At 54.0% G+C, this 14,903-nt stretch overlaps 2 protein-coding genes across 3 annotated transcripts; one reads left to right on the top strand and one right to left on the bottom strand.

The window, feature by feature from the left end:
• The first annotated feature begins 78 nt into the window (after positions 1–78).
• CYP27B1 (cytochrome P450 family 27 subfamily B member 1) lies at positions 79–5,649 on the top strand. Of its 2 annotated transcripts, none has more exons than XM_081130894.1 (9): positions 79–1,267; positions 1,861–2,051; positions 2,548–2,750; positions 2,854–3,054; positions 3,140–3,312; positions 3,511–3,683; positions 3,883–3,961; positions 4,244–4,441; positions 4,773–5,649. In XM_081130894.1, the coding sequence occupies exons 1-9, from the start codon at positions 1,073–1,075 to the stop codon at positions 4,884–4,886; spliced, it is 1,527 nt and encodes a 508-aa protein (XP_080987020.1). In that variant the 5' UTR covers positions 79–1,072; the 3' UTR covers positions 4,887–5,649. The 2 variants fall into 2 exon arrangements, with proteins under 2 accessions (XP_080987020.1, XP_080987021.1); XM_081130895.1 differs by having other exon boundaries at positions 2,938–3,054; positions 3,137–3,312.
• A 2,298-nt stretch (positions 5,650–7,947) lies between these two features.
• On the bottom strand, positions 7,948–12,645 carry MARCHF9 (membrane associated ring-CH-type finger 9). Its single transcript, XM_081128951.1, has 4 exons — positions 11,862–12,645; positions 10,707–10,862; positions 9,843–10,035; positions 7,948–9,370 (listed from the first exon to the last, which is right to left on the bottom strand). Exons 1-4 carry the CDS (start codon positions 12,213–12,215, stop codon positions 9,036–9,038), a joined length of 1,038 nt encoding a protein of 345 aa, XP_080985077.1. The 5' UTR covers positions 12,216–12,645; the 3' UTR covers positions 7,948–9,035.
• Positions 12,646–14,903: the final 2,258 nt, after the last annotated feature.

Genomic DNA, 14,903 nt, shown 5'->3' on the forward strand with positions numbered 1-14,903 from the left:
TTTTCGGGAGGGTGAGAGTGTGTATCAGGTGCCTCCTCCCATCCTCTCCCTGCCTGAGACTTGACCTGGGGAATGTGTGCTCCCTTTATTGTGGCTGTCTCTGAAGAGTTCCAGGGAGGGTGTGGAGTTGGAGACCCTCTCTTTTTTCATGTTGACTGTCCATTCCAGAACTTCAGGGCTGACTGGCTGACACACAGCTTGATGGGGGTGGGATGGGGGAATAAGGAGCAGAGAACTAAACTGTGGAAGACTCTGAGACTAAAAAGTGCAAAGGGGCTGCTGACTGGAAAGCCCCCCAAAAGGGACAGAGTCAGCTGGAGATTCAGAACACTCATTTAGCCCTTGCTCTGTCCAGTAGCCCAGAGAAGTTCTGAACTTTTCTAATCTGCAAAAGTTCCTTCATTTCTGCTCAAGCCCCAAATTCCCATGGCTAGGACAGGGCTTGTTGACCTAAAAGGACACCCCTCCCCAAGGAACAAAGTTAAAGGCTCCAGGAGCCATTGTACCCCATTAACTCACCTGCCATCTTCCCACTGTCAGGTACAGGGGATGGGGGAGATGTGTTAGTACAAGAAAATTCTCACATCCAGAGAAGGTGCAGCCTGATGAGCCAAGAATATGGGGACAGCTATGGCTGTGCCTCTTCTCTGCTTGCTTCCCTTCCCGGAGGAGCTGGAGAATGGGGAATTCCTAAGAATGGGCTAAGGGGCCTGACTCCCTGAGGAAGTGGTGGAAATATCAAGGAATGACTCTATCTTGGTCACCTAAGTTTCACTAAATAGTCTTTCCCAGGAAGAGATCTTCAGGCTGCTGGACTTAGGGCACCAGCCCAGGAGGAGAAACTGAGGCAGGCCTCCCATGCCAAGAGAGTGATTGCAACGTGAGACCCAAGGGAGCTGTGCAGGCAGCCTCAGCCCCTCCTACTGTTCCTAGGTGCTAATCCCTGCACGGACCACTCCAAAGAGGATTGGCTGAGTAGCTTGGAGAGGGGGCGTCGCCACTACCTTGCCCAAGGGTTAAATAGGGTCACAGGCAAGATGCTGGGAAGTGCTGTATTTCCTCGAATCAGACCATGACCCAGACCCTCAAGCTCGCCTCCAGAGTGTTGCATCGCAGCCGCTGTGCTTCTGAGCTGGGAGCCTCACGGGGCTCCAGAGGCTCCGACTCAGCACTCCGGAGCTTGGCAGACATCCCAGGCCCCTCCACGCCGGGTTTCCTTGCCGAACTTTTCTGCAAGGGGGGGCTGTCACGGCTACACGAGCTGCAGGTATATTGGGACTCTTCCTGGGACTGAATGCTGGGCAAACAGGCTAGTGCAGAACGTAGCAGGGAAGACCAGTGAGAACAGATGCCCATGAGTTACAGAAAAGGCAAGTTGGTATTTGGGGATTTAGCTCGAGAGGCATAGAGGCCATCCCGACACGCAGCAGAGGAGTGCACTCAAAAAGAGCCTCTCGGTACAGAAGTCTGGAAACCCGGTAGGTCCAGGACAAGGGGGTGGGGGTGCGGAAACGCAGAGTGTCTTCCCCGCGCATTCTGCGTTTTGGGCTTAAAGCTTCCTGTGCTCCTGTGCATTCAGTGGGGTCTCGTCCTGAAATGGACAGTCCACGTGTAAACCTTTTGGGATTTTGCTTAGACATTCAGGACCTCTCTGGTCACCTCTGCTGAGGTGTCTGAATGAGAGGTCCTGAATGTCTAAGCAAAATTCTTCCGTTTTGCCTGTCACACTCGGACTTCCTAGGGATGGGAAGTGGGGGAAAGAGGAGGGGGAGTTTGTAGCATTAGGTCCCTGTACTAGCTGGGAGCTCTCTGGGAGTCCCCTTCTAGTGTCTCCAGCGTCCGCCGCGCCCATTCTCATAGGTGCAGGGCTCCGCGCGCTTCGGTCCTGTGTGGTTGGCCAGCTTCGGGAAGGTGCGCACGGTGTACCTGGCGGCCCCTGCCCTCGTTGAGCAGCTGCTGCGACAGGAGGGGCCTAGGCCCGAGCGCTGCAGCTTCTCACCGTGGGCTGAGCACCGTCGCCAGCGCCAGCGGGCTTGCGGACTGCTCACGGCGTGAGTCCTCTCCCGCCCCAAGCCCCGAAGCCCTGCTGTGTCCCTCTCCCTTGGCGGGTCTGGAGACATCTGGGGATGTGGAGGAAGGGCGGCCGTTTCCCCCAGACTCCAGCAAATAGGGATTTGCACCCCTGTCTGTTTCGAAAGCTCAGGTAGAGCCCGGCCCTCATCCCACACTCCCCTCCTCCCGGTCCTTACCTTTTGAGGCCAGAATCCTGTGTACCGGCCAAGGGGCTAGGGGACCAGGATCCAGATGTAATGTAAGGTTCTGTGACTCAGGTTGCCCAGAAACCCAGGCCCCTCTGGGACAGGAAGTGAGTAACGAGGAAAGGGGGTGAAAAGCGGGCCGAGGAGGGGCAGGTTTCTGTGCCCGGGGAGCAGATGCAGCCCCACTCCTGGCCACGCGGGCCGTGCGCGCTCCTCCACTGCAGCCAGAGACGCTGAACAGCCTACAGCCCCATCTGCCCTGATGCGCCCCCTCTCTGCACCCCTGCAGGGAAGGCGAAGAATGGCAGAGGCTCCGCAGCCTCCTCGCCCCACTCCTCCTGCGGCCTCAAGCGGCTGCCCGCTACGCCAGGACCCTGGACAACGTGGTCCTTGACCTTGTGCGGCGACTGCGGCGCCAACGGGGACATGGTGCTGGGCCACCCACCCTGGTTCGTGATGTAGCCGGAGAGTTTTACAAGTTTGGACTAGAAGGTGAGTCCCAAGACAGTTCGGGGCAAGCTTAGGAGGCACCCCCGGGGTTTGGTGGGTGGAGGTGGGGTCTCCGGGTGCCCTGACAGCGCCCCCTCCCGGCCAGGCATAGCCGCTGTGCTGCTGGGTTCGCGCCTGGGCTGCCTGGAGGCCGAAGTGCCTCCAGACACAGAGACCTTCATCCGCGCAGTGGGATCTGTGTTTGTGTCCACACTGCTGACCATGGCGATGCCCAAATGGCTGCACCGCCTCGTGCCGGGACCATGGGGCCGCCTCTGCCAAGACTGGGACCAGATGTTTGCATTTGGTAAGGCACAGAAAAGAAGTGGGGATAAGGGAACATAAAGCTGTTCAGGTATGGCGAGGCACCCCTGCACCTTTTCCCCAAGCAGCCCAGCAGCACGTGGAGCGGCGAGAGGCCGAGGTCGCCATGAGGAGCCAGGGAACGCCTGAGGAGGATTTGGGATCTGGGGCGCACCTGACCTACTTCCTGTTCCAGAAAGAGTTGCCTGCCCCATCCATCCTGGGGAATGTGACGGAGCTGCTACTGGCCGGAGTGGACACAGTAAAGTTCTCCCCCCATGTCGTGAGCCCCACTTTCAGAGCTTAGCCTCCCCAGTCTTAGTCCTGCTGCAGAGGACTAACTTTGGCCCTCTAGACCAGCTAGGGTTAGCATCTCCTGCGCCCCAGACAGCTTTATATTGTGCTCCCTATGTTGGTTCCCCACTCCTAATGCCTTTGATGCTCTCACCTGTCCTTTCAGGTGTCCAACACGCTCACCTGGGCTTTATACGAACTCTCTCGCCACCCTGAAGTCCAGACAGCTCTCCACTCTGAGATCACAGCTGCCTTGGGCCAGGGGTCCAATACCCACACCTCAGCCACTGCTCTGTCCCAGCTGCCCCTGCTGAAGGCAGTCCTCAAGGAAGTGCTAAGGTGAGGGGGAAGGAGAGGAGGAGCTAGAGAAAATGCTGGGGAAGGGCTGGGAGAGCAGATAGTAGGTGGGAGCAGGGAGAGAGCAGAGAAAAATGGTACTTTACTCCGCCAAGAATGTGTTTGGAAGTTGCTGGGATGAGAGGGAGGCTAGTGGCCCCCAGCCTCACCTTTCTGTCTCTCCTTGTGCTCTACAACCCAGACTGTACCCTGTAGTACCTGGAAATTCCCGTGTTCCAGACAAAGACATTCGTGTAGGCGATTACATTATCCCAAAAAATGTGAGTAGAGCCTATGGGTCCATTTTGCTAAGCCATCCCTCACTATCTTGGCCCTGGTCCTGTTCTCAACTCTCCATAAGCCCTTCAAACCTTCTCCGGGCCTGAATGCTTCTCTCTGGGATAAAATGGGGGCAGTGGAGAAATCATTCCAAAAGCAGCCCCAGAAAATTTCCTCATCACCCACCAGAGCCTGCCTTCATCCCAGTCCATATAGCCTCCTCTCCATGTCCCTCCCTGCATTCCTGGGCCAAAATTGACAAGTTTGTGTTCCTTCCTCACCAGACGCTGGTCACTCTGTGTCACTATGCCACTTCAAGGGACCCTGCCCAGTTCCCAGAGCCAAATACTTTCCTTCCAGCCCGCTGGCTGGGGGAAGGTCCAGCCCCCCACCCATTTGCATCTCTTCCCTTTGGCTTTGGCAAGCGCAGCTGCATGGGGAGACGCCTGGCAGAGCTTGAGCTGCAAATGGCTTTGGCCCAGGTAAGTGATCTAGACCTTCTACCTTCTCCAGACAAGAGAGACCCTAACCCTCTAAAGCTGTGAGCTCTTCTGATAAGCATAGGAAAACATTTAAGACTTGGTAGGCCTAATCCTCTGAAATATGTCAGTCCCATTATAGGCCTGGAAAGTTAGGGTATTTGGACTGTCTTTTCCCTACCATAATCCCTTATCCTGATTAACCAAGAAGTCCACTACCAGCCACAGGTGCCATTCCAACCTTGACCCTCCTAACACTAATAATGCCCATGACCGAAAAAGCCCACCATTGTAGACCCCTCCCATAGTGATAGCTTTCTTCCTTCCTTTTCAGATCTTGACCCACTTTGAGGTACATCCTGAGCCAGGTGCTGCCCCAATCAGACCCATGACCCGGACTGTCCTGGTACCTGAGAGGAGCATCAACTTACAATTTGTGGACAGATAGTCTTGTGGAAGGAGGCTGTTATCACCCTTTCTCTCATCATAGGGGTTTATTAGGCACAGCACCAAGAGATGTGTATTTTCCCCTGAGGCCTGTCTATCTGATCAAACTGGTCAGAATGACCATAGCAAAGTGTTTGAGGCAGCCCTAACCAAGGTGTGAAGTATGCATTTGGCCTGACCCAGCAGGCCTGGAGAAAACCATAGTCCCTCTGCCTGCTCAGCCCTTCTCCTGGTTATATCATATGCGTTCCTCAAGGGCCAACTCAAGTTTTAACTAATAATGCTGGGTGACCTGGGGAAGAATTCCACCACTGTCCTTCTGGGGCTTGCACAGTGTTCATCGATGCTGCTGGCTAAGTTCTTAGCACGACATGAGCTAAGTAATTGTGCATCTGGTCTGCACCTGGCTCCCTCTCTCCTGCGTGTGAGCTCTTTGAGAGGAAGGATGAGGCCTTACTCAGTTTTTGTATCCTCTGCCACGAACCATCCCTAGGTGACACCACACAGATTCTCAGATTGAATCTAGACCATGTGGCAGAAGGGGGAGCAGCTTACCAGGCTCTATCTGCCCTGCTCCTTCCTCACCTTGCCTCTAGGAAGATGAGTTTGCCCTTGCCTGGTTTATGATTTTTAAAAAACTATCCTTGCCTCTCTGGTCACTATTAAGTTGGCTTGACTTAGTTCCCAGGCAGAGACATCTCTGGACCTGTCCCTGTGTATGCCTTCCTTTTATATATTGAATATTTTAAATAGTCATAGTTTTGAAATAAAAAAATTAAATGTCCCCTCCTTGACTTTTGACTTCTCTCCCACTTCCTACAAGACCTAGAGGCGAGACCCTCACTCAAATCCCGACCTTTGTTTATCAGGCCCTGGGAGTGACCCCATAACGTGGGAGGTCTAGACACCTGGAAGAGGGGTTTGCATCACAAGCCCAGACAAGTTTTTGTCTGGAGTGGGAACAGCCAAGTCTGGCTCCCTGGAAGAAATTAAAGGGGTGGTGGTGAAAAGTAACCACAAGGGCTAGGCTGTAAAAATGGGTTGGGAGCTAGGGATTTGCAGAGATGTCCAGAGGTGGCTGACTCTTTGGTAGAAGTGTTTTTAGAACCTGGACTGAAGGACATCCTAGAGTGGCCATCTGGAAAAGTTGCTCCAAGGTTTTTTCCTTTGAGAAAGATAGGGATACAGGCAGAGAAGTGAAGTAATACAGGATAAAAGCTCAGTGTGGGGGTGGCCAGAAGCCCTGGGGCACCAAAGCGGAAGGGGGCTGGGCAGAGGGAGCCTCTGTTTCCCTGAGTCAGCACTCTCTGGCCCCCCAGAAGTTGGGCACAGCCCTCCCTTGTGATGTTTACAGATTAACTCATCTTCCATACAAATAAATCTCTCAGCACACTCCCCACAGCTCCCTCTGTAGCCCAGATTACCCTCCCCATGTCAGGACTTGTCCCCCTTCCTCCTGCTCCCTCCATACTCCATTCCAATTAGCTAGATGGAGATTTCACTTCACACTTCCTCCTCCCCACCACCTCAGCCCCTTACCCTAGACATGGCTCCCTAACCACAGAAACTCCATTAGCCACCACACCTTCTGGAGAGTGTCTATTTATGTAGGACCTACAGAGGGTAGGTTATACCCAAGGCTCAATGCAAAGACCAAAGTTTGTGTGCCTTTACTGTCCCTTCTCTCAACTCCTTCTGTACTATACTCAGTCTCTAACCCTGTCCCCCTATCACTAAACTCAACCCAAACCTAAGTGACCCGATTTTTAGCAGATTTGAGCTTTGAGAGAATAAAGTCCCACCTCCTCTCAGACTCTTTCCCCTGGACTCCGTGATGAGAATTCTGCACACCCACACTCCTCATTGGGCAAGTTGGACTGCTCACTTGAGGGCAACAATTTCTATGACCCCTTTGCTGGACAAGAATCTCTAAGAAAAGGGAAGGATAGGGGATGGTACTTATTGTTGGTCCCAACCCCCATCCCAAGGCATCCAGTGGTGCTGAAAGGAAGAGGAACATACTGTCTTACTTGGCCTGGTTTTAAGACCCAGAGTGGAAATGGACCCAGTGTGTTTATGTGCCCATGTTCTTGGGATTGTTTAAACTTCCATGTGGGGCCATCATGGGGGATAGCCTAGGCTTGGTATAGGAAACCCAACTGTGTCATACCTACCTGAACCCTGTTTGCCAGGATAGGCGCTAGTAGTCACTCTGATTTGCTCCCATCTGCTCCCTACCAGCTATCCTGTGAATAGCAAATCAGTAAAGTCTGGCTCTTCTGTCTGCCCAAGTAGGGAATGTGGAGTGCTATTTCTCTGGGGAAACAATTTTCCACTGGAAAATCCGGGGGGGGGGGGGCTCAGCCTCAGTTCCCTCTCCACTTTGACCCCTGGAAATAATACACTTCCACACTTCCAGGTGACTCAAATCTGAATCCAACTCTGGTATCTACACTCCCAGGAGAGTCTGGGTGCTAGCACCATGGACAGCAGCCAAGACCCCCACCTCCCCACCCCCCTTCTTTTGGAAAGGAGTAGAAGATAACCAATACCCAGGCAAGGATATGTGATCTTTAGTAGATAAGCATTTTCCTCAAAACATCCCCAGGGAAAAGGTAGAGCAGAACCTTCCCTGAGAGGACTAATAATAGGAAAGGCCTCTGGATCTGACTTTAGCCAAGTGTGAAGTAATTAATTTAATTGCTGATGAGTAGTTCACCTAAAAGACACCAATCATTCATATAATACACGGCTCCAAGGCCTCAGGAGAAAGGGATAAGGCTTCAGGCTGACCCACATTTTAACCAGTCCTTCCCAAACCTCTTCTCTATAGACAACTGCCCTCTCTGCTGCTGCCTCCAAGCACAATACCTTCCAGTTAATACCACTAGCTGGGGCACATCAGGATCAGGTCTATGGCCCTAAACTACCATAGGAGGAACTTAAACCAGAGCTGGACACTTACATCATGGAAGGATTCTTTCCATCTCCAAATAAGTTCACTTCACGTCCCTTCTCCGGGTGAGCACATTACCTGAGGACTAGAAGAATCCAAACGACCCCCAGAGCAAGAAGGAGAGCTCCAGCCTCCCCCTGCCCCCCTGTTTAGGTGGTTAGAGGAGCTCTCATTCTTACAAATAACCGCCATCCTTCACACTTGCAATGTCTATTTTCCCTCATATTTACATATCTATTATGACACTCAACACACATTTCCAAGGCTCTGCGCAACTTCAGGTGAAAAACACATTTTGAAATTTGCTACTGTTTGAAATAAAAGGACCATCATCGAGCATAGAAACCTTTTCATGCCATCACTGACTTCCTCTGCAGTGGCGTTCAGCCTGTCCCTTCCTTATCCTCATTCCAACCCCATGAGGTAGATGGGAAAGCCACAATGGATTTTTTTTTTTCTAAACACACAACTTGGAGGTGGTAGGTCCACCCTTTAGATACCTCTGAACACTGCCATCTAGCAGCCACCATGAATTATTCACCAGCAAGTGGGAGTTACACCTCCAACTCAGAACCCACTGTTGCGTTTGGGATTTGTAACCTCTGCCGAGAAACCTCCCCACACCTCCCAACCCTCCAGAAAAGCCCCAGATGAGAAAGGAGTCTCCACGTGCATATAAATGATTCTTTATGCCCTCCCCCCATGCAATGGGGGGCAGGGCAGGGGAAGTACCCCCCGCCCTCATGCAGGGAACGGGAGGTCAATGTATACTAGTCTTATTGCCAGCTGCCCTGTGGCCATGGGGTGGGGAATGGGGGGGGTCTACAGCCCCTTTCTTCTGGCATTGGTTCCCCCATCATCAAGTCACTGTGGTAGAGCTGAGGGGCTGGAGGCCCTAGGAGCTGAGGTAAAGACGGTTCTCTGGGGAAGAAAAGCTGCTTTCCCCACTTGCCCACTGGCTGCCCCAGGATGAGTGTGAGGAGCCGTCAGTGAGGGCTGGAATGTCATCCAAGTGTCTCTACCCAGTGGACAGTAGAAGCCAGACAATGTCTCCAGCTTGAGGCTGTCCACAGAGATCCTCAGTGGTGGGGGCAGTGTGCCCCAAACATCTGGTCCAGGTGGTAACTCCAGCAGCCATGACAGCTCATCTCTGGCCGATGTATTGACTCAAGATCCCCACTCCTGGAGTTCGGTTCAGACTGTGGTGACTCTCATGACAACCTCTCGGCCAGAATGGGAACTGGAACGCGCATCTGGTGGCCGCAGCTGTCCAAGGAGGTGCAGGATTGTGTAACCACAGCGCTGAGGCAAGAGCGTCCGCATGCGCTGGGCAGCAGGGGGGCGGCTGGTGGCCCCAGAGGGGGGGCCCGTCCGTGAGGTCCTGGGGCCTGGCTTCCCTGCCGTCCCTCCCCCTGCATCTCCTCCTATGTCCTTCGTCTTGTCATAATTCAGGACCTTCCACTGCTGGTTCACTGCCTGCCAGCGCTTGAAGATGCGGTAGACAGAGGAGCCTTCGTGGACAATGAGTCCTGGACAAGAGGGATAAGATATCCAGGGTCAGCTGCTGCCCAGACGTAGGCTACAGGTGCTTAAGCAAGATTTTCCAGAGGGAGAAAATAGGGTTGCAAGGGACCTGGGGAAGCTGGGAAAGAAGGGGCACCAAGATAACCCAAAAGGCTCTCAATGGTAGAAAACGTGGCCATAGCCCGGCCGGGTGTGGCTCAGCGGTTGAGCGTCGACCTGGGATCCAGGCGATCGGGGTTCGATTCCCGGTCAGGGCACATGCCCGGGTTGCGAGCTCGATCAATGCCTCTCTCATCATTGATGTTTCTATCTCTCTCTCTCTCCCTCTCCTTTCCTCTCTCTGAAATCAATAAAGGTATATTTTTTAAAAAAAAGAAAGAAAATGTGGCCATAAAGCTGAGGGAATGGGAAGAGAAAGTTAAGTGTATGAGTTGGAGGAAGTTGCTCATCAGGTAAAAGGGAGAGAGGTGCTCTCACCTATGCAGACGACATCCATGAAGCCATACATGCCGTAGCAGATCTGAAACAGCAGATCCTGTCGTTGCCACTTGGCTGAAGGGCTGAGTGAGGACCAGATGAGCCAGGAGATGCTGGCGACGAGGAAGAGAGAGCCCAGAACTATGGCCGCAATCTGGACCTTCTCAATGACCGTCAGGGAGATGGCCTGCCACTGTATGGGAGAAAGGGTTCCAAAAAGTCACAGAGATGGAGGGCCAGAGGATGGGTGGCCCTGAAGAGGAGGGTGTTCCAGGAACCTTCCTGCAACCCTCCGGCAGGATTAACATCCGTCTCCACTGTGCCATGATCAGACCTAGACTGTGGCGCTGCTCCCGTTGTTTGAGACTATTTGTCTGTCTGAGTTTAGAAAGGCAGGATCAGGCAAGTGCTCTGAAGCCAGACCATGTAGGTTTGAATTCCAAATTCTAACTCCATCACTTCCTGGCTGAGTAACCTTGGGCAAGTTTTCAAATCTCTTTTTGTGTATCAATCTTTAAAATGGGGTTAATAATGGTATATAACTAATAGAATCATTATGAAGGTTAAAAGAGTTAATACACACCAAGAGCCTGACACAAAGAAAACACTACGTTTGCTATCATCATCGTTGACATTATCATCATCTTTTTCTTTTTTGTTGTTCCAGTGCCTAGAACAGTACCTGGAATACAGGTGGCACCCGATAATGTCTTTGTAAATAAACGAAGGAAGGGAGGACTTATAGAAAGACAGGAAATTGTGGTCACTGGTGGGGAGGGGTAAGTAAATGGGTGAAATAGGCTCCCTGGAGGGTTCCTGATTCTGACTGCTGAAAGGCCCTTGCTCCAATCCGAGAGTCCTCACCTGCAGTGGGTTCTTGGTGCTGATCGCCAGGACCTGATACTTGAAGTAGCAGAGCTCACAGCTCCAGGAGCCCCTCTCGCTGATCCAGCGGATGAGGCAGGGCTGGTGCGTGCAGCGCACGGAGCCGTCGCAGCGGCAGGGGCTCAGGAGCTCCCCCTGGAGGAAGAGTGACGAGGGTCCCCGTCAGCTATCACCACCCGGACCCCACTCCTCTCCGCTCTGGGAGAGGAAAACCTCCTCTCCAGGTCAGTCATTCTCCCACCTTAAAAAAGCTCAGGCCTTTCACCCAAAACAGGGCAAGAGGCTAAGGCTGCAGCGTAAAAGACAAAAGCTAGAGCTCAAGTCGAACTTCCCTGACCAAGCAGATGAGGGATGAAAAGGGACTGGGGTGGGGGTGAGGAACTGCGTCTTCTAGAATTTGGAGAGGGTGGTCTTTAAGGCGTCCCAAATGGGAGGCTACCCCTTAGGATCTGGAGGGTTAGGGTTAGAGCTTCAGAGCCATGCCCTCCTCCCCCACTCCATTATTGTAAAGTATTTCACAGATGGGTGCAGACTGGGAATGGGTTCCCAAGTATCAAAAGTGGGGAGAAATCCTGGGGATGGGAGTAGAGGGTGTTCCCTTTTAATCAAGGAATAATTTCTCACGACATAGAGACATCCCCAGCACTATGCCGAGACAACTTTGTCCATAACATTTAAACAAAGAGTACTCTTTGGAACGAGGCGGAAAGTGGCAGGATGGGAAGTGAAGAAAAGTGCCCCACGGAGGGAAATGAATGAGGCGAGGGCGCGGCTGGGCCCCTCCCTTCAAGGTGGGAGCAGAAGCCCTCTCCTCTGCCCACCACCTCAGTCCACAAAGACCCTGGGGTGAGAGAAGTGGGGGCGAAAGGCGGTACCCCTTAATGGGTGAGAGGGATTTTGAGCCCTGCCAGGAGAAGAAAGCCCCTTCCCGAGGACTCCTGACCCCCCTCCACCTCAGACATTCGCTCTGGGAGTCTCCAGCCAAGCCCCCAACCTCACCCAGTTCCCACTCGGGTCCTGGGTCCCGCCCAGCCGGCTCAGGCCCCGCCCCCGTCCGCGGTCTCCCGGGCGCCCCAGGTGCGCACCCCCGCCCCGCCCCGCCCCGCCCCGCCCCGCGGAGAGCACGGGCCTGACCTGCTCCGGGCCCTGGAAGCAGATCCTGCACTGGGGGGTTCGGAGTCCGCTGTCCAGGCTGCTGCTGAGCGACAGGGCGTCCAGCGCGCCCGGGGGCGGCGGCGGCGCGGGCGGCGGCGGGGGTCCGGCCCGCGGCTCCTTGTCGCCGGCCAGGCCCCGGGCCCGCGGTTCCGACCCGTAGTACTCCTCCTCGTCGCCGTCGCCGTCCCGGGCCGAGCAGCCGGCGAAGGGCGCCCAGCCGCAGCCGCCTCCCCCGCCCCCCCGGGGCTGCGGCTCGGCCCGGGGCCGCCCCCCGCCCGTCAGCACCAGCAGCTTCAGCTCGTTCAGGAACATGCGGAGCCGGGACTTGAGCATCGTCCGGGCGCCGGGGGGCGGGGGGCGGCGTGCACGGGGGCTCTCGGGCGGCGGGGGAAGGGAGAGGACAAGGCCGGAAAGGGGGCGCGCACTGGAGAGCCGAGCCCCGCCGGGGTCTTCGCGGGCCTGTGAGCGCCGTTCACTGCTGCCGCCGCCGGGGCTTCGGGGCTGGCGGGGCCTGGAGGGCTGGCGGCCCGGGGGCGGCAGGGCGGACAGCCATGGCCCGGGCAGTGGGGCGGGGAGGGGGGCTCAGGGTGCCGCGCCCCGCGGGTCTGGGTCCGGAGCGGGCCGGGCCCCCGGGATTACGCGCCCGGATCCTCCTGCGGCGGGGCCGCCCCCCATCGCCGTCCTCCTGGCCCCAGTCCCGCTCCGGCTCCCGGCTCCGGCTCCGCTCGGCCCGTGCGCTCGGCGGTAGCAAATGGCGGCTCCTTCCGGCGGCGGCGGCGGCGGAGACCCCCCCGGAGCGGCGGGCGGGAGGGGCGGGCGGGGCGGGAGCCGGGAGCCGGTGAGGGATGAAGGGAGGGGCGGGGCGGGGAGGGGGAGAGGAGGAGTAGTGGCCGCGGCTGCGCATCCGCGCCCCGCCCCGCAGGAGCAGGTGTCCCTGGGGGCGGGGGCGAGTGTGGGAGCCCCGAGGCGGATGGAGGGAGGGGAGTGTCCAGGAAAGGGGCGCGCGCACGCTGGTAGGAGAATAGGTGTGTGAACGCCTTAGGGTGGAAGGTGAGTGGGTGCCCAAAGACGCAGGTGCACCGGAAAAGGGAGAGGCTTGTGCAAAATGGGAGTGTGCACAGAAAAAGCTATGCAAGGGGCTACGGTGTGAGGGAGGTGAGCAAGAGGTAGACTCGAGCAATAAACACTTTTACACAAAGGACTGAAAAGTGTGCATGGCGTGGGACTGTGGGAGAGGTGAGGGTGTAAGGGATGGAATCACATCGCATGAGAAACGAAATGTGTGACTGTAATGTGTGAGGAAGGTGAGTGAGCGAGGGAGACGGGAGTGCTAAAGGGATGAGAGGAGGGTGTCTTTTCTGCCCGTCTCCTACCCTCACCACCACTACACAGAAGTAAATACCCCCAGGCGCGCGCGCACACACACAAACACACACACACACACACACACACACACTGAGCTCTACCCCTTTGCTGTTTCTGCTTTACACTTAAAACCTTCCTCTCCTCTTTTACAACACGGAGGGAAAAGGGATTCCAGGGGAGCCCATTGGGTCAAACACACTGGGAAAAAAATTAATTAGTAAAAGAGTAATTAACCGAAGGCAGGGTATGGAACCAGGGACAGACTGCCAAACTAGGGCTCCTCAAGAGAAAGTGATTAAGGAGAGTAATGCTCTTATGAAGCATTTAAATGCATTGGATGGATGGATGAATCAGAGAAAGAGGCAGGAACCTAGGCCAACATAGAGGATGACTTTTTAAAATTGAATTTATTGGGGTGACATTGGTTCAAAAAACCATACAGGTTTCAAGTGTATAACTCAACAAAACATCATCTGCACACTGCATCATGCATCATGCGCCCATCACCCAAAGCAAAGTCTCTTCAGTCCCCATTTATCCTTCACCACCTCCACTTACCCCCACCCCCCTTTCCTTCTGGCTATCACCACTCTGTTGTCTATGTGTTTTATATATATGCATATATATGTATATACACAGACACACATATATGGTGTTGGATTTTGTGGGAATTTTTTGCCTAATCCCTTCACCTTCTTAGAGGATGACTTCTGAAGACAGCAAGCTGAGGTGGACTTAGGTGGAAGGTGAGGCTGAGATGGACTCTGCTGGTGTAGAAAGTTTGACATACTCAGAGACACTTACCTTTCCAGAAGTTTTGCAAACCAATCAGTTCTAACAAGATAGCCAATGAAACATTCACCTCACAAGCCCAATAGCCAGTTCAGACCTTAAGGTTTTTCTTTTTTAAAAAAATTTATTGATTGATGAGAGACACAGAGAGAGACATTGATTTTTTTGTTCCACTTATTTATACATTTATCGGTTGATTCTTGTATGTGCCCTGACCAGAGATCGAACCTGCAACCTTGGTGTATTGGGACAGTGCTCTAACCAACTGAACTACCCTGCCAGGGCTTGAGGTTTTTCTTACTATCAGAATACAGAGGGAGAATCTCTACTGGCATGTCTTCCGTTTTGCCCGGGAGCATGCTTTATGTTCATCTAAAGCTTGAATTTTTACATCCTTAGCCAGATGATTAAAGAGAACAGAACTGCCCTGGCCGGTGTGGCTAAGCGGTTAGGGCGTCAGTGGAGCACTGAAGGGTCTCAGTTCTGGTCAATGGCATGTACCCGGGTTGCAGGTTCCTCCCCACCCCCTGGTTGGGGTGTGTGAGAGAGACAACCAATTGATGTGTCTTTCATCAATTTGGTGTTTCTCTCTCTCCTTCCTTCCCTCTTCGGTCCCTCCCTCCCTTCCACTCTCTGAAAAGCAATGGAAAAAATATCCTCTGGTGAGGATTAGCCAAAAAAAAAAGGAGAGAGAATAGAAGTTAGGATGGAAGGAGTGACAAATAGAGTAATAAAATGGTTTCAGATTTTTTTAATGACTAGTTTATTGATATTTAGAGAGAGAAGAGAGAAACATCTGTGTAAGAGCATAACATTGAGGCACGCCCCCTACTGGGGATCAAGCACAAAATCAAGGTATGTGCC

Source organism: Miniopterus schreibersii (genome assembly GCF_964146895.1).
Source record: "Miniopterus schreibersii genome assembly, chromosome: 2".
NCBI classification, from domain to species: domain Eukaryota; kingdom Metazoa; phylum Chordata; class Mammalia; order Chiroptera; family Miniopteridae; genus Miniopterus; species Miniopterus schreibersii.

What these genes read in the sequence shown, in the direction of transcription:
- CYP27B1 (XM_081130894.1), top strand. Translation starts at nt 1,073, where the DNA reads ATGACCCAGACCCTCAAGCTCGCCTCCAGAGTGTTGCATCGCAGCCGC. An exon ending in GGACCAGATGTTTGCATTTG is followed by an intron (nt 3,055 to 3,139) that starts GTAAGGCACAGA and finishes TTCCCCAAGCAG; the next exon opens with CCCAGCAGCACGTGGAGCGG. An exon ending in TGCAAATGGCTTTGGCCCAG is followed by an intron (nt 4,442 to 4,772) that starts GTAAGTGATCTA and finishes CTTCCTTTTCAG; the next exon opens with ATCTTGACCCACTTTGAGGT.
- MARCHF9 (XM_081128951.1), bottom strand. Translation starts at nt 12,215, where the DNA reads ATGCTCAAGTCCCGGCTCCGCATGTTCCTGAACGAGCTGAAGCTGCTG. An exon ending in GCACCAAGAACCCACTGCAG is followed by an intron (nt 10,036 to 10,706) that starts GTGAGGACTCTC and finishes TCTCCCATACAG; the next exon opens with TGGCAGGCCATCTCCCTGAC. An exon ending in CATGGATGTCGTCTGCATAG is followed by an intron (nt 9,371 to 9,842) that starts GTGAGAGCACCT and finishes CCTCTTGTCCAG; the next exon opens with GACTCATTGTCCACGAAGGC.